Source organism: Lepisosteus platostomus, chromosome 23 (genome assembly GCF_059453375.1).
Source record: "Lepisosteus platostomus isolate fLepPlt1 chromosome 23, fLepPlt1.hap1, whole genome shotgun sequence".
Taxonomy (NCBI): domain Eukaryota; kingdom Metazoa; phylum Chordata; class Actinopteri; order Semionotiformes; family Lepisosteidae; genus Lepisosteus; species Lepisosteus platostomus.
The window spans coordinates 7,624,885-7,647,024 of record NC_142633.1 but is presented as its reverse complement, the minus strand read 5'-3'; the positions used below and the strand labels follow the sequence as shown (position 1 = coordinate 7,647,024).

General features: G+C 41.3%; 1 protein-coding gene across 1 annotated transcript; it reads right to left on the bottom strand.

The window, feature by feature from the left end:
• Positions 1-1,104: 1,104 nt before the first annotated feature.
• Positions 1,105-16,725, bottom strand: ddx19a (DEAD-box helicase 19a). The gene is made up of 12 exons (XM_088616775.1): positions 16,515-16,725; positions 15,535-15,604; positions 15,314-15,367; positions 12,174-12,309; positions 10,874-10,966; positions 10,278-10,380; positions 9,738-9,852; positions 8,788-8,965; positions 5,917-6,154; positions 4,713-4,875; positions 3,980-4,171; positions 1,105-3,020 (listed from the first exon to the last, which is right to left on the bottom strand). The coding sequence occupies exons 1-12, from the start codon at positions 16,569-16,571 to the stop codon at positions 2,959-2,961; spliced, it is 1,461 nt and encodes a 486-aa protein (XP_088472901.1). The 5' UTR covers positions 16,572-16,725; the 3' UTR covers positions 1,105-2,958.
• Between the last annotated feature and the right edge of the window lie 5,415 nt (positions 16,726-22,140).

Genomic DNA, 22,140 nt, shown 5'->3' with positions numbered 1-22,140 from the left:
CTAGTAGGTTGAATTAACCTTTATTGCCCCTAAAGGAATTAGTCTTTCACATCAGAAGCTCATAAACATATAATCTAACATATACAACAATAATACACTACAACAGCAGTACATTACCACAATACAAAACAACATTTAATAACATCGCACAATCAGAACTTAGTCCAGTACTAAAAGATTAAAAACCGATGATTAGCTGGTAAAGTGTCTAAAACAACATCAATAATAATAAGATCCCTACCTGCAAACAATCTTTTCTTTGTTCAACAATTCAATGCTTTTAGGTATAAATGAAGTAAATGCTCTCTTAGCCTTCATGCAGGGGATTTGGTACCTCCTCTCAGAAGGCAGGAGAGGACATTCTATTAGAGTGGGTGAGAGGGGTCATGGACGATTTTAAGTTCAGGATTAATCATATGTCGCTCCATTAGACATGTTTTTGAGTTCAAGGATGCATCGGTAATATTACCACCAGGCCTGATCATTTTGTTAAACTTGTTTTTCTTCTGCAAGGACAAGGCACCTCCTCAGCTCCGAGTACAAAAGATTGCAATGCTTTAAATAAAACCGTCAAATGTTTTTGTATTCCTTTACTGTTGCAAGATCAGTTCCACTTTCAGTTACAGAGTTCATAGGAAAAGAACATCTCTTTCATTTGTTAACGGGCTTGGAAAATTGGGCCTGGTGTGAGTGGTCACACCAGGTGTCTGTGTGTTCCCTGCAGTGGACTGGTGTCCCACCCAGGGTGTACCCTGCCTTGCGCCCATTGCATGCTGGGATAAGCTCCGGCCCCCCCTTGACAATGGACTGGATGAAGCAATTGGAAAAAGGATGGATGGATGGATTAGAGGTCCCATGGCACTGTTTACAGGAGCAGCAATGTTGTTCTGGCTACATTCCACTTTTATTTAACTGGTGAATTAGTTTAGGTCCTTTTCCACCACTGCTGATGCATAATGGCTGCTATGCATCACCCAGTTCTGCACATTAATGACAGATGAAATAGGATCCCACAACAAAATCTAAACTGCTTTAGATTCTAAGGGGTGAGAAGTATTACATGAAAACAATTTATTATTATTCGAAAAAGAACACCAAATAAACTGGCGGTAAGCAGGTATTCTTTATTACAATAAATGTTACTTAGAAATAACCACAAAACCATTACACACAGCAGTGTAACATACATTTTGTACTGCTGTCATTTGCAGACTCTCTAAATGCAAATGATAAATGCAGGGGCATTTAGAACAACTAATGTCACTCAAGCACTCTCATAACATCTGCAGATAAGTATCCAATTGCAGTCCAAATAAAAATGCATACACCCCATTGTACAAAAAAACCAAACACCAATTAAAAATTCATTTTTTGTCTTCAGTTAAGCTTTTTATAAATTAGAGTAACTGGGTGCAGTCGTTCCTAAAATTTTAGGTACACTTTACATATGCCTAAATTTTTACGCGGTAAAAGTGTCTGAATTCCTGTCTTTGTACAGAACTTGCTAGCCAATGTTGCAAAGAAAAAAAAACACATCCCTCATTTTCTGTCCAAAAAACATGTTCATCTGAAGCAGTTCCAATACTGAGTTTAAACAGGAACATGATTTTAAAACAGGACTTTTTCCAAGTGATCCTTAAAAAGCATACTTCTGCTCTTCCGATTTACAGCAAACTATAAAGCCATTGCATGGCATTGTAAAGTCTGAATTGAGTGTACCCATACTTGAGTACAGAAGAGATATCGCAGATTAGGAAACAAAAAAGATATACTGTTAAAGGAATGTTAACTGGTACAAGTCATTAACTAGAGTTATATTTGGCAAAACATCTTCCTTCTTCAACACTAAAATCAACTGCAGCTCATCAGTCTCAGAGAAACACCCCAGTGATCTAAACTCAAATCATAGATATCTATTGCAATGTGGACCGTAAAGTATCTGACAAACTGCCAATGTCAGTTACATGAAATTTGTTTTTGTAATAACCGGATGGGTAACCAAAGAATCCAAAACATTTTTAACCACCTTTCAGTAAACTTCCAGATTTTTCCCCCATCCTTACCCAAAACATAAGTTTCAGTTCTGGCAAGATTCTTATTTGGACCAGACTTCTCCAAACTTTAAGAGAAACTGCTGACACACTTTTGAGCCATTTCCTTTCATGATGCTGGGAAGCTACAGTTGAGACACATCACCCAATAACAGCAGTGTCGGAGGTGTAAGTCTTCCACAGGTGAAGGACTTGAAATGTAGCCTTTCGGGACACTGAAAAAATGTTTGAGCAACTGAAATTTCAATTCTTTTGCTTTTCTAAAGCTATTTTCCTTCCTTCCCCCTATCCAGGGTCTACTGAGCAAATGACAAAAGGTCCTAACTACTATTCTGGAGCAAAGGCAAGCAAAACAAGAGCAGCAAAGGTATTTTGGCTCATGCAAATTCCTCTAAATTAGACTCAACAGATACTTCTCAGAAACCAAAGTGTTAGTCATTCATCTGCCACAGGATGTTTTTTTTGCTTAAAATCGGACCACGCGTTGCAACAGATCATCTTTTATTTCAGTGCTTTACCTCTATCTGTGGTCAAACTGTTAAAAACAAAAGACCCAGCCAGAACCAAACCTTGACCAATTCTGTCACCTCATATTGAATCTAGTTGACATTTAGAGCTACTGACCTGAAGTTAAAATATTTTGCTTTTAAGGCTAAGACCTAATTACAATCTCTTGTAAACCCCTTCTTTCACCATCTAGTTATTCTGTTACAAAAAATAAAATATTTCCCTAGAGCATTATACCATCCAATTGCAAAAATTTGACATGAGGTATAAGATTCTTTTATGCTGAAGTTGTTTCCTTTGCTGGCTACACAACATGACAATTTGAACCCCAGTCCAACATGTGCAGAAGTACAAAGCACTCGACGAAATAGGCTGGAAGAGATTTTCTGCTTCAGCCTCCTCAGTTGGCAATTTTCTCAATTTCATCAAGGTCATCTGTGTCCAGTTTTTCTATTTTTTTGTCTGTTGGGGGGAAAAAAGGTTTCAGTTACAATTCCTATTATAATGGGAGAACTGAATTGCAGGTTCTGTCTCTTAGACAATTTTTTTTTTAACCAAGCCCGACCTCCACAGTAGGGCATTAAAAATATCACTTTCAGGAAAACACAGGTGTTGATCCGAACGTCAAAACTAAATACAAAAATGGGTTCGGAACACCTGGCTCAACTGAAACTCAACCAGCCTGAATGAGGGTTAGGAGTGTGCTTTCTGTTCCACCACCTTAAAACAAGATTTAAGACTAATCTCCAGGTTCCTATTGGATTTAAAAAAACACCTTAGTATTTCTCTTGTATGTAAAAGGAAAAACTTTGCTCCCAAAAATGCAGACAACATGCAAAAAGCATTTTGAAGGACAAAGAAAACTGATAAGTCTTAAAAACAAACTGTACTTTTGAGTCTGACAGCCACAAGACCATGCTGAATAAACAGGACCTTGATTAACATCTCACTTGCCTGGATTGTGCCATATTAGTTCTCTCTCCTCAGGTTTAGGAGTATGCACTATCCCCTCCTTTTTCAGCTGGAAGCTTGATGCTTCAGATTTAGGCACTGCTTGGAGGGCTGACAGCGATCACCATAAAATACAAAAGCACTGACAAAACCCAGTTAACAGGGTCACCATCACTTGGAGAAGCCCACTGCTTGGGGGCTAAAGAGACAGCCCAGGTCTAAACCTGCAGCTTCTTGGCTATAGGGTCCATCTTTCTCTCCAAGTGAATGTCTTCACTGGATTCATCAGTCAGGAGTACTTCACAGTGCTGCTGATGGGTGTTGCTTTATCCTCCAGAAAATACCGATACACCTCACAGCTCGCCCCTGAAAGTACCGAAAAGGCCACCTGCAGCATGCCAGATTCAAAGAGAAAATGACTCCTGTAACCCCACCCACCCCCCCAGACCTGTAAGTAAAAGTTAACTTACTGAAGTGCTCTTGGATTCGATTGAGGATATTCATGCTGAACTTGCTGTCGATCATGTTGATGGCCAATCCCCTCTTCCCGAAACGCCCCGTGCGACCAATTCTGTGCAAGTACGTCTCGTTGTCAGGATTCCCGTCTTTATCCACGGGCAGGTCGAAATTGATCACCACGGATACCTGCTCTACATCAATCCCTGCAAATCAAACACGCGCACAGAACTTTAGAGCGACACCAAAGATCTTCATCTTAAATCTTTTGCTTCTTAGTTAACAGATCCCAAACACTTGATCAGTCATTTCTCAAAGGATCCTTGGAACTCACTGCCAATTTGATTAAGGCACCCGTGCAGCAGAGGACTGTCAAGTTGGGAATTTTCCAAAAATCATCTGGGGTTCAAGTATAAGTTTAATACTAACGTGTACAGTTTTGTTTGTCCTTTCAGTATATTTATCATCAATTGCCTATCAATCATTAAATCGAACATATTTGTGCTGAGCATTTAACCATTTCAGATCTCTTTATATCACCCCCACTCATGCAGTAAGAGGGAAAAATGAAAATCTAAATTAAAAAGAATCTGAATCAGCACTACAAGCTGCAGTCTTAACTTATCAGTGTATACGTTAATGAAAGATAAGCTAAAACAAACTGCAGGGAAGTCCATCAGGTCTCGTGGGACGCTGTCTTCATCAGACACAGTTTGGACGGGTGTCCGGAAGGTGCACGATAACCACCTCTGGCGCACACGTTGGTGGTGACCAGCACCTTCTCCTTTCCCTCCCGGAAGCGCTCGATGACCGCGGCTCTCTGCTCCACCATCATTTCCCCGCTCAGCAGGGCGACCTGGTGCCCTTCCCGGGACAGCTCCCCTGCCAGCCAGCCCGCTGTCTTCCTGGTCTGTGGAGGACGGGGAAGGGGAAAATCCGTGACCGGCGGTGTAACCCCCCCTTACAGCTTACACTTTGCAAACGTCTTTCCTTTCGATACCGCCCAGCTGGTAGATCTGAAATTAGCTCCGATCGCAGCTATGAACAAATCACTCTAGTGCTGGAGCAGAAAAGGCTACAAGTCGACATGGCTCAAGCATTTATATTCCTCGGGGGCCACTGGCAAAGTCAACCCAGTGAGATTTTCAGTGAATTATGAACCCCAGGGCAAGTAGAAACTGTGGTTATTTTAAACAAAGGCTTGTGGGAGTCTATAGCGAGCACTGGTTAAAAATATTTCAAATTAACACACGAGCAAAATTCTCTAAAGCATGTTTCCAATTTAACAGGGCTGCTTTTGCATCACTGGAAGTTTTGCTGCCTTAATGAGGCAACACAGCGCTACGCATACATTGCTATTCAGTCTCTTTTGTGATGTAAATTGGAGGTTGTACACATTACTGTGTGATCAGTTTCACCGTGGTCTGAAATGCACTCAGCAATGCAGATTCATTATAGCCCTAAATGTAAAAATAGCACAGTTCCCCATTAATTAGGGTCAATTACATAGTCTATCACCTTGACTATACAGTTTTTGAAAAATGGTTCCTCAATCATGATTGCAGCACAGGAACCTGAAAGGCTTCTTCCTACAAAGAAGGACCAACGGCATAACCTCTTCTACCACAATTTGTTATATACAATAGTGACATTCTTGGAACTAGCAGTTTGGCTACTATTCGAAACTGCAGCATGATTACAAAGTCAATTAAGCCATTCCTTTACTTGGCTGAAGTTTGTTCCAGACTCCCACAACTCTTTGCGTAAGGAGGTGACTTGATTCCCACGTTTTTCCATCTGTGTCCCCTGGTTCATGTTCTAGTAGGACTTTGGGCAGTCTTTTGTGCAAAGGAGACGTTTCCATTTTCAGTCCTAAAAACACTGGTTAATTTCTACTTCTGAACCTGGGAGACTCTTGATTATTACAAAAGCACATTCCATCTGTACTTACATGACAGAAGATCATAGCCTGGGCAATGGTTATGGCTCCATATATGTTACAGAGCGCGTGGAACTTCTCCTCTTTGCTGTTGCAGAGGACATAGTACTGCTTGATGGTGTCCAGAGTCTCCTCCTCGCGTTTGAGCTTGATGATGTTGGGGTCTGGGACAATCCTCTGTGCGAACTTCCACACAGAATCCTCAAAGGTGGCAGAGAACAGCAGCATCTGGCAATCTTTCGGTAACATTCTGCAAGACGAGGGTTGAAATCCAGGTGTGAAGCCAAACTACCCTGCTAGAAATCTCTTGTCCTGAAGCAGCTCTGAACACAGATTTAGAATGGCCGTCTAGAATAATATAGAAGGTCGCGCCTATTTTCCCCACCAGTATTCAAAGACAGCTGGAAATAATTGCATCACTTATCTCATTAAACTTTGGTAACATTGTTACCACTGCACAAAGACTGTAGGATGGGGATCCCTAGTTTGCAACACAACAGAAAACAATTTTGCTGGACAGGCACTGTACATAACAGAGCAAGGCTGAACACACTGTAGAGCTGTCAGAGGTTACAGAATCATGCACTGCGGTGAAAAGGTGTTAGACATCTCAGATGCATCTATCCATTTCCTAATTGCTTCATCCAATACAGGCTCATGGGGGAGCTGGAGATTGGAAAGCAACAGGTGCGCACACACACACACATTTTCCCAGAAGCCAGTTAACCTGCCAGTATGTCTTTGGAATGTGGGGGGAAACCTACACGAACAGTGGGAGAACTCCACGCAGACAGCACCTCGGGAGCTGAACCCAGAGCCCCAGTGCTGCAAGACAGCACCGCTCACCACTGCGCCATCTTAGATGCAACCAGGAGCAAATGTATGTGAAGAGCAAGAAGGATTCACTCCACACCTCTACTAGAGGTTCCTACTACTTAAAAAAAAACTTTGTTTCTAACAGTATCACTTAGCTTGAGTGAGCAGAAACCAAGTTTGTAATTTAGCAGCTTTTTCTTGCATTGTTCCTCTTTACACGCTCATTAATCTAAAATACTACAAAACACAAATCAGGATTATGTTCAAAGACAACGGCTACAATTTCATGAGGAGATCGCAAAATGCATTGCCAAGCGGCAAGAAAAACAATTAGTTCTAGAAGCAGCGTACCAAACCATATCTTTCTAAAAGCTAAGGAAATCTCCCAGTAACTTGCTTTTTTTTTTTTAACTTTACAACCTCAAGTTACAAAATCAATCTGTCCAAGAAACCACCTGTTATTTGTGCAGGTCTGTCCTCAAGGCTCTTGCCTGCCATCTAACACTGCTGAGCACTGCTGGAGAGACGCCTCTGTCCCAGACCTCATACAAGGCTTATTAGCAGCTGGTGTTCGTCCAGCTGCTACACGCGGCAGCAGCATTCAAGACAAATACGAGACGACACTTGAAAGTGACAGAGCGAAGAATGATGAAGATGAAGAATGATGAGAAATAAAATTATAGCCATGTTTCCTCCACGGCTGTAGAGTGTACACAGAGTGATGTATGAGGTGGCCTTTTTTAGAAATCTTTCTACTTCTATGCGTTCTGTTTTGAAATAGCTGGGTTGATTTCTCATTTTCACACAATAGCAAGTGTTAAAGCAGCATTCAAGACAAGCGCTTTGAGAAGCCACCTTTAAAGGCGCTTTATTATTACTATTATTATTATTAAAGCATGTGGTGCTACTGGTCTTTGTGGCCAGTGTACGTACAATGAGGTCAAGATGGGCAAACTGTAGCACAAATGGAGAAACAATTACATTTTACAGTTGAAACTGTGAAGATCAAACCAGTTTGTAATGCTTCTTCTTTGCCGATTGTTGATTGTGCAATGTGCCCTATACGGAAATTGCACTTTCCCATGAGCACCCGATAAACTTTACCAGCACTCGTTTTACGTCTGCTGCCATTTGCCACTGTTCGATATGGTTCTATAGAGCTAAAGGTGGAGGTACTATTGGCAAACTCTGTACCAGTCCCTCAGTACCATTCCACACATGTGAGGGTTGCACCAGGGAAAATGCATCTTCTCCATGTCACCCTGCAACTCCCAGCTGCAGGTGTGAGCCTGGCTGGGATGGGTAGCTGGGATGGGAGGCCTCCTGGGAAAATGAAGGTTGCTAAGGTTGCAGGTGTTAGTGGGGCCAGTAGGGGGCACTCACCCTGTGGTCTGTGAGGGTCCTAATGCCCCAGTATAGTGACAGGGACACTGTACTGTAAAAAAGGTGCCGTAATTCGGATGAGAAGTAAAACCGAGGTCCTGATCCTGTCACTTCTTGAAAAGAGTAGGGGTGTTACTCCAGCATCCTGGCCAAATTTCCCCCTGGCCAATCCTGGCCTCCTTATAATCCCCATCTATGAATTGATTTCACTACTCTGTTCTCCTCCCCACTGAGAGCTGGTGTGTGGGGAGCGTTCTGGCGCACTATGGCTGCTGTCACATCATCCAGGTGGGGCTGCACACTGGTGGTGGAGGGGAGCGCTTTGAGAGTGGAGTATCCAAAAAGCAATATATAAGTGTAAGGCATTATTATTATTAAAGATAAAGGATCTACAGGAGGGTTCCTGCTTCAAGTTTCACATATTTTGTGTTACCCTCAGCACTGTATTTAATCTTCTTGTACTCTGGTCTTTGGGTAAGACAAACACTAGGTCCTACTGTAGTGATTCAGCAGTAATATTACACAATTCTGCAGACCCATAGTAAAAGACTCTGCGATACTCTGTGTACATTCATAATCTACCTGGATTCCCTCAGAATCAAAAACGTTGGCCGAAATTGCTCATATCGGTATCCTCATTATGAGCTGCCACTATTTTTCTCCGTTCCTCAAAGGGGAGCTCACCTCTGAATGCGAATGCTCTGGTCTTGGTGGCCTTGCGTTGCGATCATGACGTCGGCCTCGTCCAGCACGAACACTTTGATCTTCTTGGGGTCGATGAACTTGAGCTTGACGCACCAGTCCAGCACTGTCCCCGGGGTCCCGATCACGATCTGCTCCTGGATCTTCATGCCCCTCTCCACTGCACGCAGACACACAGACACACTCACAGAGATCACTTGTGTTCTACTTCAGAGATGGGCGCTTTTATTCTAAGTTTGGGATTGGCATTTTTCTTCTGCATTCCTAGTTAAAGAAATAGTATGAATCGGTATAAAGCTTAAGCCTCAAAGCCAACCTACAGGGAGAGTGAAATGAAGAACTTGGTGAAAATCTGACAAGCTCGCAGCCAGTCTGGTGTCCTGGCAGTTGAGCTACGCTGCTTGGGGAATCATCCATCCATTTTCTAACCACTTCATCCAATTGAGAGTTGCTATCCAGACAAGCAACAGGCACAAGGCAGGGTACACCCTGGACAGGACGCCAGTCCATCACAGGGTAGATGCAAATGCCCCCACACTCACAACAGGGCCAATTTTCCCAGATGCCAATTAACCTACCAGTGTGTCTTTGGACTGCGGGAGGAAACAGGAGCATCCGGAGTAAACCAATCAAAGGGAGAACATACAAACTCCACACAGACAGCACCCTGGGCTCAGAACTGATCCAGGGCTCCAGTGATGTGAGGCAAAAATGCTAACCACTGTGCCACCTGCTTGGGGAATCATGTCAACTGCTAATAAAGTAACCCAGATTTTTCACCTACAAACAGGAAAGATGAGTTTGCGCCGAGAGTGCAGTTTGTTTTAGGAATAGAATTTTAAAAAAGCAAGGAGTTCAAAACTGAACTGACAACACACAGGAGTGAAAACAAAAGGAATTGAACTAAAATGCTCAATAGACAGGATACTCACATTTATTGCCACGGATGGCGTAAGCAAGTTTTACTTCAGGATAAAACTGCCCCATCTGCTCAATCACCTTCCCCGTCTGTAAAGCCAGCTCGTATGTTGGAGAAACGCACAAACACTGAAAGAGGTGGGGGAAAAGACAACAAAGTCAACATCAAAATGATTTTTAAAGCAAATTACCAGGATTACTAGGATTTTGCTTGAGCCAAATGCTTGATCAGAAGCTAATATATTTCAGTTTTCTATCTTGAAGCTTTTTTAAAAACTTCAGATACTGCCCTCATTGACTTGCATATATGAAATACAAACAGCTGAAGTTAAACGATTAAACTTAATTAAGGCTTTTTTTTATCATAAGTATAGCGACTTTCTGTCATTGACTCAAATCAGCATAGAACCTTACCCAAACATCACAAAATAACTAAACTTGTATCAAGGACACCACAGAAATGTAATTCTAAGTAAATTTCTTTATATATATATATTCAGAAGAGAGAAAATATGGAGCCCCTGCCTATCCAAACAATGACTTATTCAACTCACCTGTGGCCACTTGTTTGCAGGGTCCACATGACTCAGCATGGCCAACACAAAGGCAGCTGTTTTACCTGTGCCAGACTGTGACTGCGCAATTAAGTTCTGAGGCCTGAGAACAAATCACACGAAAATGAAAAAAATCAGACAAACATACTGTTTGTTTGGCGATTTGTATACAATCTTATTAAAGGCTGTTCTCCACCAAACAAGAATAGACCTCTCCTCTGCTAACTGTATCCTGAAGGTCTTAGCTATATTAAAATACAATATTGAGCGATATAACCTCCACACTTGTTTACAATTTTGAGGTCTTTGCATTTTGCATTCTGACGATTCTAAAGGCATTTTTCCTTGAATTCACAAAGCAATCTTTTTCAGAACAGTTATCCACTCGGGGGACTGCTTAATTACTCAACACTGCAAATGTTTTTAGGATTTGGCACCGATATTACCTTAATGGTTTTGGAATGACGATGCATGGTTCCCCAAATAAAATGTACATGAGAATGCAGAAGGAAAACAAGGATCCCTTTCCACAACTTGACAAGGACTACATTTCAGTAAAACATTTTCCAGTTTTCATTAAGTGAAATTCTACTCACGGCTCTGCAAGCATCATGGGTAAAGCATTCTCCTGGATTTTGGAAGGTCTGTTGAAACCCATAGCGTACACACCCTGAAGCAACTGTGGTTTCCTGGGGAGACAGACAAGAGCTGCTCAACACACCCGTGCCCTGACTCCGACATGGGCAGCTGATCAGTGACACGCCTGCAAAAAGGGCAGTTTTGTCTGGAAAACCTCTGGGGGAGAAAGCACGGTCAAGGAAAGAGGTCTTGCAGCAATTCAGAGTCAAGTGCTTATGTTCATTTCACATCACCCTCATTCAAACAGGCTGGTGATACAATAGCAAAGGTCATCAAAACGCTCGGATCAATGTTCATATAAATCAGCGTTACCCCAGCTCCAGTGCCCAAAGACTACTTACACTCCGGGAGAGTGAACCAATCTAATCCTGATCAATTCTCTAGACTGGTAAACATTACATACAGGTGCTGAAGAGAACAGTTCTTCTGTGTCGTAACCACAGCCCCCTCTGATGCTAGAAAAACCATTTTGTCCAAGTCCATGGGCCTCAAAACTCTCCTCTGACCGAGACTTAAGAATGGTTACAAATGAGAAAAGGCCTAGCTAGCCAGAATTGCTGACATGAATATGGTGAAAACCTCTCTTAGAATTTGGTACTTAGATCATCATTGAGTGAGAGCTGCCCATTGTGAAGAGCTGTCTTGAAGTGATACGGTAACTGTATACGCTTGTGATATAACAGACTGTTAAACACAATATGTGCCTGACAGCCGATCATCATTTGTTAATGTAGTTCAGGTGGGTAGCTGCGTCAGCATGCGTAGGCTGCAAAGGAACAAGAAATAGGTTTATTCCAAGCTGAAAAGAGAACACAACATTTCGGCTGTGGAGCCTTCTTCGGGTGTGCACAGCTGGGAAAGAAAATAGCTGCTGCTAACACCTGGCACCTTGCTCAGGGCTGATCGGCTGATGGGGCTGGGGGGACAAAAGCAGGGATTCCTTCCGAAATTCCCCGTGAATCAGAAAAGAGACTTCTGAAACATAAAACCACATTTGTAATTAATACCTGAAGCACAGTTTTTCCCTTTTGCATTTCCCTGTGTTTTTCTTTTACGTACATTTGTGTCTATATCCACTCAATGAAGTCTTAGATAGAGGATAGCAGCCCTCCTGTACAACTACCACAACAAACTAAAAGATGCAGCCCTATGCTACTTTACCCAGCATTCCGTGTACAAGACAAAAGCACATACAACAATTATGCAGTGTTTATATTAAGTTTGAAACACAACACTTATGTTCCGGTATGGACTTACAGTCTCAGCTCCTCAAAGGATTTGACAGAATACAGCGGGGAGTTAGGATCTCTCTGAAGAACCTCTACTTGGTTGGTGGTGTTCACCAGATTACTGCGAATCAGTTTATTCAGCAGTGACTGCGCGGCTCTGTCCTCTGAAACAGAAAATAAAAAACCACAGCTAGATTCAAAGACAAACAGGGTGCTTTTTAAGTTTCATCTGAGCTCAGAGGAACCTATAGCAAACAAGATAAAATATTTTGCTGTTCCCAGTTACCCCAGTTATAGATGCATTTGTCCAAGAACTGTAATCCTATAACGAGGGCATCAAAATGGCAAAATAAATGTCAAACTGCAACTGTTCAAAACCTATTTGGTCAGTTCAATCTAAATGTCCAAAGTAAACCAACATAGTTCCGTGTCTGCCATTGATAATGTGTATTGAAGTATTCAGGATATTTCATTTTTTCAAAACCAGAATGGAACCAGAGAACTATCACTCCAAACATGAACTGAAAAGGAAACGAAAAATCTTGCAAAGCGTTTTGACACTTAAGGTGATTCTTTTATTCACAAAAGTTAAGAAAAGCTGAGTGAGCTGCAGTTATGAACAACCTGAACTTCAGTTTCAGTAACTTCTGTTCATCCCAAAGTGTGCCATGGTGCCCCTTTGGAGAGGTGGGTAAACGCATGAAAACCAATCACCTCTGAGAATCCACATTTAAACCACAGAAAGGGGAAAACACTTCTAAAACAAACATAAGAGTAACATGGACTGGATTTCTGGACTGAAGTTTTAAAAGTATTGTGCAATACATCCTGGATATGATTTGGATGTGTTCCTTCACTGGGTAAAAAAAAAAGAGAATTGCAGCATTGAAAAGCTATCACAACTACATAAGTTAAATTTTCAGAAAGTAAGAAAGGTGCAGAATAAATAAGAATGAAGTTTTATGTCTTACAAACCAAACTAGAAAAAATCAGATTAGTACACCAAGGACACGCCAAGGCAGAGGGGCAAAAGAAGCAGATATCTAAAAAATGAAAGAAAAGTAGAATGCAATCAAAGCAAGAACGATGTGCACTAGACTTAAATACATCCACTTGTCCATCGTCAGTAATCCTCTTATCCTGATGTAAGTTGCGGCAACAAAGAGTCTATAGGCATAGGCACTCAAGGCAAGACTGGGAGCCTGTGACTGCTTAGACTGAGCAGGACAGCAGTCTGTAACAGGGTCATGGAGAAAGGGACAGATCAGCATGTGTCCCCAGCATTTTCGTTTGGGAGATGGGATGAAACTAACACACCTGGTACGAACAAGGAGAGAATATCTTCACTTCTCTAATATTAGAGGACAAAATATTTAAATATATACAAACCATATAATTACTTACGTTTAGACAGTATGCAATCTGAATTCTCCTGCCTGTTTAGTTGTAGAATCTAACTTATTTACAAGTGACTGCAGATAAAAAATTAAATTCCACAGCACCAATGCTACAAAACTAACTACAATGTTTTGTTGTACTAACTGCACATATGTCTGAATCTTGCTGATAATGTCACTCCAGTAAATGGTTGCAAAAATGAAACAGGGTTACTCAGAACCTCATACGTGAAAGCATTTAAAATTAACATTGATTATTACTCCTACCGAGCTGTGAAGAGACTCTCAACATAGTGCCTCTCTTACAGACAAGCCCAGCTAAAAAGCACTTGACTAAAGTGCACCACTTCTCAAAGCTGTCACAATTCTACAAAAACTCGCTCATGTTTTGGATGGCTAAAATTATAATTCAAGATGCCTCCCATCTCCTGAATTCTCAGTTTGCAATGCTTTTCAACAGGTTGATGTGTTGTTCTTTATGTTTGTTGATGAATTGTACATTGTGTATTTTAATTAACTGTATTCGTTTTAATTGGAGAAACCTAAGACAACCTAACATATTAAATATAATTCCAAAGAAACCCATATCAGTTTCAGGATTTTATTTTCCAAAAATAAACCAGTTAACGCTTTTTGTCTACTTAACGAAAGCAGTCTCAGGTGCTTGCATCAAACTTGATGCTTGTGAGATGCTTGTGATGACCCATGCATGATGGCTCACACCTGCTTAGCTTCAGTGGGCTGACAGTTATGCGCTGCAGGGTGATATGGCTGCTGGCCAAATAGTACTAGTAATAGTACACCCTATACCATTTTATATAGTTTCCAAACTATATAAAATGATAAACATCAGGATAGCTCTGAATCTAGTATGCTCGTCGTCAGATTTAATCTGGCCCTAAACACTACTTTCTTTCTACTTCCTAAGCCACAATGAAGCAGAACTAGAAGTTCAAGTGCTTTTGCAAGTTATGAAAAACTGAGGAAAAAACTAGCCCCTGCAGCTGCCCCTGGCAGTCACAGGCTCCAAGGGAGTGTCTGCAGCATTGCAGCTAAGTCAATGTTCTGCGAAACTGAAACAAACGTTACAAGCTGCAATGTACCTATACCGTGGATCGCGGCACGTCACTTTGCTAAAATGAGTTGCAATGCTTTTAAAGATGCAATAAAATAAAAGCGTACTCTAAGTAGTGTAGAGTGGCACGGTGGTGCAGTGGTCAGCATTGCTGCCCTGGGCTCAATTCCTTCACCTGGGGTGCTGTCTGTGTGGAGTTCGTATGTTCTCCCCGTGTTCGTGTGGGCTTCCTCTGGGGGCTCCAGTTTCCTCCAACAGTCCCAAGACACTGGCAGGTTAACTGACTCCTGGGAAAACTGGCCCTGTGAGTGTGTGTGAGTGTGTCTGGGTGTGCCCTGTCCAGGATGTACCCTCTCTTGCGCCTGTTGCTTGCATGACAGACTCCAGCTCCCTTGTGACTCTGAACTGGATGAAGTGATTAGAAAATGGATGGTTAAGTAGTGTATTAATGACCCTTACCACATAGTTCAATCCCTGTTATAAAAGCATTATTAGTATGAGATGGGGTAAACAAACATCAATGTTGATGCAGCCCTTAACTACAAAATACTTTTTTTGTTACTGTAACTATTTTGAATAATAGGTTATTAAAGTAATGCATCAGATTTTTAATCTGCAGATTTGAACGAGCTGCCACTGACTGGAAAGTTTAAACAAAATATGCAGTCTAAAGTTAAGTTTCCTGTAGAGACCCACCTTTGTCCTCATCTTCTGGTTTGTCTGATTCATTGTCTTCTGGCTTTGTAGTGCCTGTATTGATAAAAAAAGAGAAAAACGTATAAAAGCAGATTTTTCAAAACAAAGATTTTATATTGAAACAATCAGCTCAATTCCCGTCCCATTTAAAAGATATTTCACAGCACAGACTTCAATTACTTGAAGGAAAAAGTATTGTTCTGCCGTCTCAAAACACTTACCATTTGCCTCAACACTGGGCTTCTCAGTTTTGGGTTTGTCATCCTTCTCTTTGATTTGCAAGGTACCCAGCTGTAATTAGAACCAAAAAAAGAACACAAACACTCAGGGCCAGGCAATATCACAGAGAGCAGCTTTCAAACAGAGATGACATGTTTATGACAGAAGAAGAAAAGCACAAAACGCAATGGATAAACTCATAGCCTTCTGACAAGCTGTATATTGTACAGGACCGCACGCCTAACCTAATTAACTCAGGAAACCCAAAATGTCTCACCCTTCAATTTTCATACACTTTGATATACTTAAGTTCTTTTTAGGGTTACAATTGGGAAAGTGGAAAAAATCGGACAGCTAATGTTATTTTGTTATTTTGCTCTGTCTTAAAACTATTTAAATGAATTGTACGTCTTGCTCAAAAAGCACGGTTCAGACACAGTCGGCCAGGCTAATGGATTACCTGACTGTGCTCGTAGGAATTTCGAAGCTGCATAATTTGTTTCTAATACAGAACGAACGTTTCGTTTCCTGTTGTTCACTGCACATCCATCACAAGAACCGCACATAGGAATGATAGCTTTCACAATACAGCATTTGCATAAAATCTGAAATCTGAGAATAAATGAGATAATAAAGTGCAACTGGGAACTTTCCTGAAAGTATCAGTGATCCACTAAAACACAACGTAAGATGTAGCTAAAGTTCAAGCTTGTTTTCAATGAGACGCAACTTTGGAAAATGAGAGTGGAGCTACGCTTTTAAAAAGACTGTCGAGATTGGACCGGGTCGCTTGGCATAAAAAGTCTCATCTCTGATAAGGAGAGATCTGCAACTATCCACAAACGTCAGAATATGTTTTCCTATACATATAACGACACCGGCAACAGCGCTTTTGTGTGTCCAAATATCTAAAGCCTTTCCCCCTGTATCCCTTCCAGGCCCAGTCTTTTTTTACAGTAGAAACACCCAGTTGCCACCTTACCGATTCTGCAGCAGCTTCTTGTTCGTCTACAGCCAAGGCCCAGGAATCGGTAGCCATAATTTTCCTCTTTGGGTTAAGATAATACCTCTTTCAAGTCAAATTTATGACCGAACTTAATGTTTCCAGAAGTACACCTTATTGTAAACACTCCACCGGCACTCGCTTCCCTGCAACTGTCCCAGCAGCACAACGCAAAAGAAAAAGCTGCGGCTGCGCACATGTAGTACTACACTCAGAGGCATCCGACTGGAAACTCGGGAAGAAGGTATTTCAGTTCCGGAAAGCGAAGTAGATTTACAGGAATGCGAAACTAAAGCAATGGTAGTTCCCCAGATGTTGACAAGCGTATGCACCAGTTTTTAACGGATATAAACATTTTATATGCTAAAGTTTAATCACAAGATGTCAAAATACGGATGTGTACAGTATCCAAAAGCTGATTAAAAAAAATCTATCACCTCACTCTCGCCGGGTTCCCCCTCGTCCTCTCAACATTTTGTATTACACTTTACTCAGTTGCTGGTGACTGAGGCATTGCTGGATGCAGCAACTAAGGGTGTAAAAAATAAACAGCAACTTCGTGACAAAGCAAGTATAAATGAAAACCGTATGTTAAAGAACAAACACCTGGGAAAAGTCTATTAATCTCCAATGCAAAAAGTAATGCAAAACACATTTAAAACTTGAGTCTTGGCTTGGAATATTTATATTACTTTTGTTTGGATTCACATAACAGATTATTTATGAGTCCATTTCATTCAAGCTGCACTATTTTAGTGTTGAAAAGAGAAGACTACATTACAATCGATTGTTAATTTGTTTGATTTCTGATATTATTGGTGAAACCCCATTTGGCTGAGAGATGTATAATGTACTAGGAGACCAACGTGATTTTAAAGCAAGCATGAAGTGACTGATGCTTTAACAACAGGCAATATTAGGTTTATTTCCATGTGTGGGGAAATAAAGTCTTCTGTAAAATAGTTTTTAATATACAAAGGAACAACTAATAGGTTTATTCCATGCTGAAAAGAGAAGAGAGAAAACAACGTTTTCGGCTGTGAAGCTTTCTTCAGGTGTGAGAAAGACAGGGCAAACAGCAAAGATTAAATAGCACAGAAGAACAAAAGCTGGGAGAGGGGAGGAGGCAGGAGGGGCAGAGAGGCCACTCAGGAAGTGCAAAGTGGAGAGGGGCGAAGAAAGGTGTGAAGAATAGAGAAGATAACACGAGAATAAGTCAGTCATTGAGAGAAGGGGGAAGGTGTGAACGTAGTTTCAGGATGAGTTCCGTTTCTGTTGTTTTTCTGCTATGGGAGTTGAGAAACCCTTCTTTGAGAACAGAGACAGAGAGATCAGTGTGATCTTGGCCGTCTGAGGTGAAATGAGAAACTATGGGCTTGGAGAAATCTTTCATCTTCACAGCCCTAACATGTTCTCTGAAGCGGTCTCTGAGTCTCCTTCCGGTTTCCCCAGTGTAGATACATGGGCATTGTTTGCAGGAGATACAGCAAATGAGGTTGCTGGAGGTACAGGATGTCGTCTGGGTGATCCGTAATTTTAATATACTGTATGTATATTAAATACATACAGTTTTTAATATACTGTACGTTAAAGTCGGTGATGGCTTGGCATCCTGTATATGCCAACTTGTGCCCCTTGCTTGCTCTGGCACCCTGAGTCCCTGACTCAGTCCCTGAATTGGATGAAGTGGTTAGAAAATGGGTGGATGACTATGTTAAAGTACAGTATTCTTCAGAACTCAAAGGAATTTCCACAGAGTTTCTCTATTGCTACAGTGGTATACTACTGCAAAATGCATATAAAGTTTTAAACAAAATCTTAAAGTCATTTTAGTTTGCCAATATTGTGCAGAAATTCAGATAAACCAATAACTAACAGAAACAACTTAGTTACAAACTGTATCATGCAGACTGAAGGAGCTTTTGGTAAATGTAGCTGCCATTAGGAAAATGGCTCCATTTTAATTCCAAGGTTCATTTGCTTATCTGAGTTTTCCTTATTAGTTTTGTGTAGTGGTGAAATACTGAAAATGAGACAGGAAATCAGGTGAAAATTAGAAAGATGTGACTCTGTACTAATGCCACAAAACACATTTTACAGACAAATGTGAATTTATTCATTGAATAGGTTGCCAAGCTATATTGCAGAGCTTTCAGGATAAAACATGACACCTGTAGCAGTCTTCATTTGGTACAAGCCTGTTACAGAATGTGATGTCTCTCCATTGGAATGTAGACTTGAACTGGTCCAAGGTGACAGGTCTTTTCTTCTCTGCCTGAGGAGCAGAGCTTTGTGGCTTTGAGTTCCTCATGAGTAAGCCATTGACACGCACTGCCACACTGAAGAGAGTGTGTAAAACATATGTACTGTATCTTTTTTTTAAAAAAAGCCTTAGAAATAGATGTGACAAAAAATTAAAATAGATATTTTTTACGTTCTAAATCATAACTTATGGCAAAATACATCACCTTGTTTCCATTATGATCTATTCAAAAGCATCCTGGAATATACATGAACTTTTGCCTTTTGTGATAATGAAGAAATAACATTTTTTATTCTAGTTGTGGTCCTTGGTTCCACTCCTATGTAAAGCACATTCTTCGTTGGGGAAGGGGTTTGGGACAAGACCGGTATGTTTTGAAACTTTATATTAGGTAATTCATTAAGGAGGTCAGGCTGTGTCAGTTATTATCACTTTCTTGTCTACAATCTTCTTTTCTAAGGGTATTTATCACACACAGAAGTTTTCAGAATTCCCTGCCTCTTTTTATAGTTTATAGTTTATAAGCAGGATAGACCAAACCTAAGCTGCTTAAATTAGAAAAGTAACAAGTTTTAAAAACAATTTTAAATACTGGACATATGACAATCATCCGACAGCTACTATTTCTACAGATTGCGGCAGTCTTTACAATTCTACTAATAATTATTATACTGCTACCATTTCTATTGCAGCTGCTATTGATCCTGCAGCTACCACAATAATATTTCACAATCTGGGGAGTGGAAAAGAACAAGTGAGAGAAGATTGCAGCTGAAATCTGAATGCAAACAGATTGTGAGTGATCCTGTATTGGATAAAGGTTTCCTGAATGGTTTCTGTGGAGTTATTCTTCACAGTGACTCAGTATAAAGACTCCCCTGTGGAAAGGGCAGATGGGTAGAAGAGGCAAGTGAATTCTCCTGCTGTGGAGAATCTGATTCATTTTTATTGCCTTGTTTGAAAGCATCATGAAGGAAGGGCTTGCTTATGAGCACATTAACCACTGAAAGTAAATTTATAGCACATACCGAAGATCTGTAAGCCACAGGAGTAATACTGGCAGTACTTATGCCAGCAGCCATATCACCCTGCATCTCACCACTGGCAGCCCCACTGAAGCTCAGCAGGTGTGAGCCTGGTCAGTACCTGGATGGGAGACCTCCTGGGAAAAACTGGAAGAGGTGTTAGTGGGGCCAGCAGGGGGTGCTCACCCTGCAGTCCATGTGGGTCCTAATGTCCCAGTATAGTGATGGAGAAACTATATTGTAAAAAGGCACCGTCCTTCAGATGAGATGTAAAACTGAGGTCCTGACTCTCTGTGGTCGTTAAAGATCCCAGGACATTTCTCGAAAAGAGTAGGGGTGTAACCCTGGTGTCCTGGCTACATTTTCCCCTGGCCTTTACCAATCATGGCCTCCTAATAATCTCCATCTATCAATTGGCTTCATTATTCTGCTCTCCTCCCCACTGAGAGCTGGTGTGTGGGGAGTGTACTGGTGTCTCTGGTTGCCGTCGCATCATCCAGGTGGGGCTGCACACTGGTGGTGGAGGGGATCCCCATTACCTGCAAAGCACTTTGAGTGGAGTATCCAGAAAAGCGCTATATAAGTGTATGCAATTATTATTATTTGCTCTGCTGATAAACCAAATCAAGCAATTTGCCATAGAAACCTTTATGAGTCATGAAATAATTATACAAAGGAACATCGTTTTAATTGCTTCTTTGTCTTTGTACAGTATCAGGTAATTATATGATAGTAGGTTACCTCTGAAAAATTAATAATAATAAGCAAGTGACAGGGTGTCATGAGTGTATGTCCAAACAGATGCCTCAAGTGTACAAAGCACTGACCAACACAGGCAACTAATGGGAGGCTGTTTGATGATGGCAGAAGTCCTGAGCAGGAGCCTGTGGTTAAAGATGTTGGTAAGGAATCCCACAGGTAAGTATTCAGTTGGGTTCATCTCTGGTGATCAAGAAGGCAAAATCAGCACTTGAACATGTAGAAAGGCCATTGTGATTCTGGCTTCGTGGGATAGGCATTATTGTGATTGAAAATGAACGGCAGGTGCCTACGTCTTGTACTAACAGTGGAAAAGTGGTCCCAAAATGTCCCCATATCCTTGGAGAGTGACACTGTCCTGTACGACACAGTTCTGATTCACTAACTACACTGTCACTCCTCCCCAACCGCACTAATCTTATTCAGCAATACAGACCTGCATGCGTCAGTCCCTGCCAAGTTCAAATGAAACCTTGATTCATCAGAGAAAATGATCTATGCATGTCGCTGCTGATGAATAAGGCTTCATCACAACAAGTAATTCTTTGCCGCATATTTCTGTTTTGCAGTGGAATGGTAAATAACTCAGGACACCCATTTTGGTCCTGCCTTACTGCGGGGACAATCACAAATATTACCAGTTATCCTAAAATAGTTGATTAGACCAAATCGGATTGCGAAGTGAACATTGAATTAATGCACAAGCAACAGCAGTAAACAAACCAGAATTCATAATGCACTGTGCCTGATTGCGGATATCAGTGGGGGCACTTTGCAGATGAACGACACAATGCATTGACAAGGTCTTATAATATATTACATGATTTCCTCGTACACCGAACGGCATTTCACAAAATGTGTGCGCCGGTCTGTTACACACCCTTCACCAATGCAGAAACAATGCTTGATAGAGTCTTTTTTTTTTTTACAAACACCAAAGCAGTCTGTAAATGCTCCTTTAGAGAGCGATTTGATTCGAAAAAGTGCCATTGTGCTTTGACTGCCTTTCAGCTTTTGATTAGCCTTCATAAACTAACATGATACAAATATTTTAGGTCTCGCATTCTGCGTCGCATAAATGCTAACTCAAAGCTGCACAGTGCGAGGAGTGCATTTGACAGCTACAGTTAAAATACAATATGCTTGTGGTGCAAGCAGGCAACACTACAAAGTTGAACAAAAGGTGCTTATGAGCTCATCTTCTGTAGTGGGTGGTGTGAATTAGTGTGGTGCCGGTGATACTGCTTTGCGGGTTGTGTCAGAGTAATAGCTCATAGGATTTACACTACAAGGGGACAGAAGAGCAGAATGGATGGTGAAAAGGAGGTAGGAGAGTAAGCTGACCAGCAGAAGATGAGTAGGGGGAACATGAGAGGTATAGGAGCACACAGATTACTGTTACTGCACTTATAGAGAATGATTTAATATTTCATTTTAGGAAGGCATATCTAATATCGAGGGTGGCGTGACGGCGCAGTGGTTAGCACAGTGATGGAGCCCTGGTTTCTCTTCCAGGACTGGGGAGCTCCTCCTCACGTTTGTGTGGGTTTTCTCAAGG

What these genes read in the sequence shown, in the direction of transcription:
- ddx19a (XM_088616775.1), bottom strand. Translation starts at nt 16,571, where the DNA reads ATGGCTACCGATTCCTGGGCCTTGGCTGTAGACGAACAAGAAGCTGCT. An exon ending in CACCAACGTGTGCGCCAGAG is followed by an intron (nt 4,172 to 4,712) that starts GTGGTTATCGTG and finishes TTTGATTTGCAG; the next exon opens with GGATTGATGTAGAGCAGGTA. An exon ending in TCGAATCCAAGAGCACTTCA is followed by an intron (nt 3,021 to 3,979) that starts GTAAGTTAACTT and finishes TCCCCCCAACAG; the next exon opens with ACAAAAAAATAGAAAAACTG.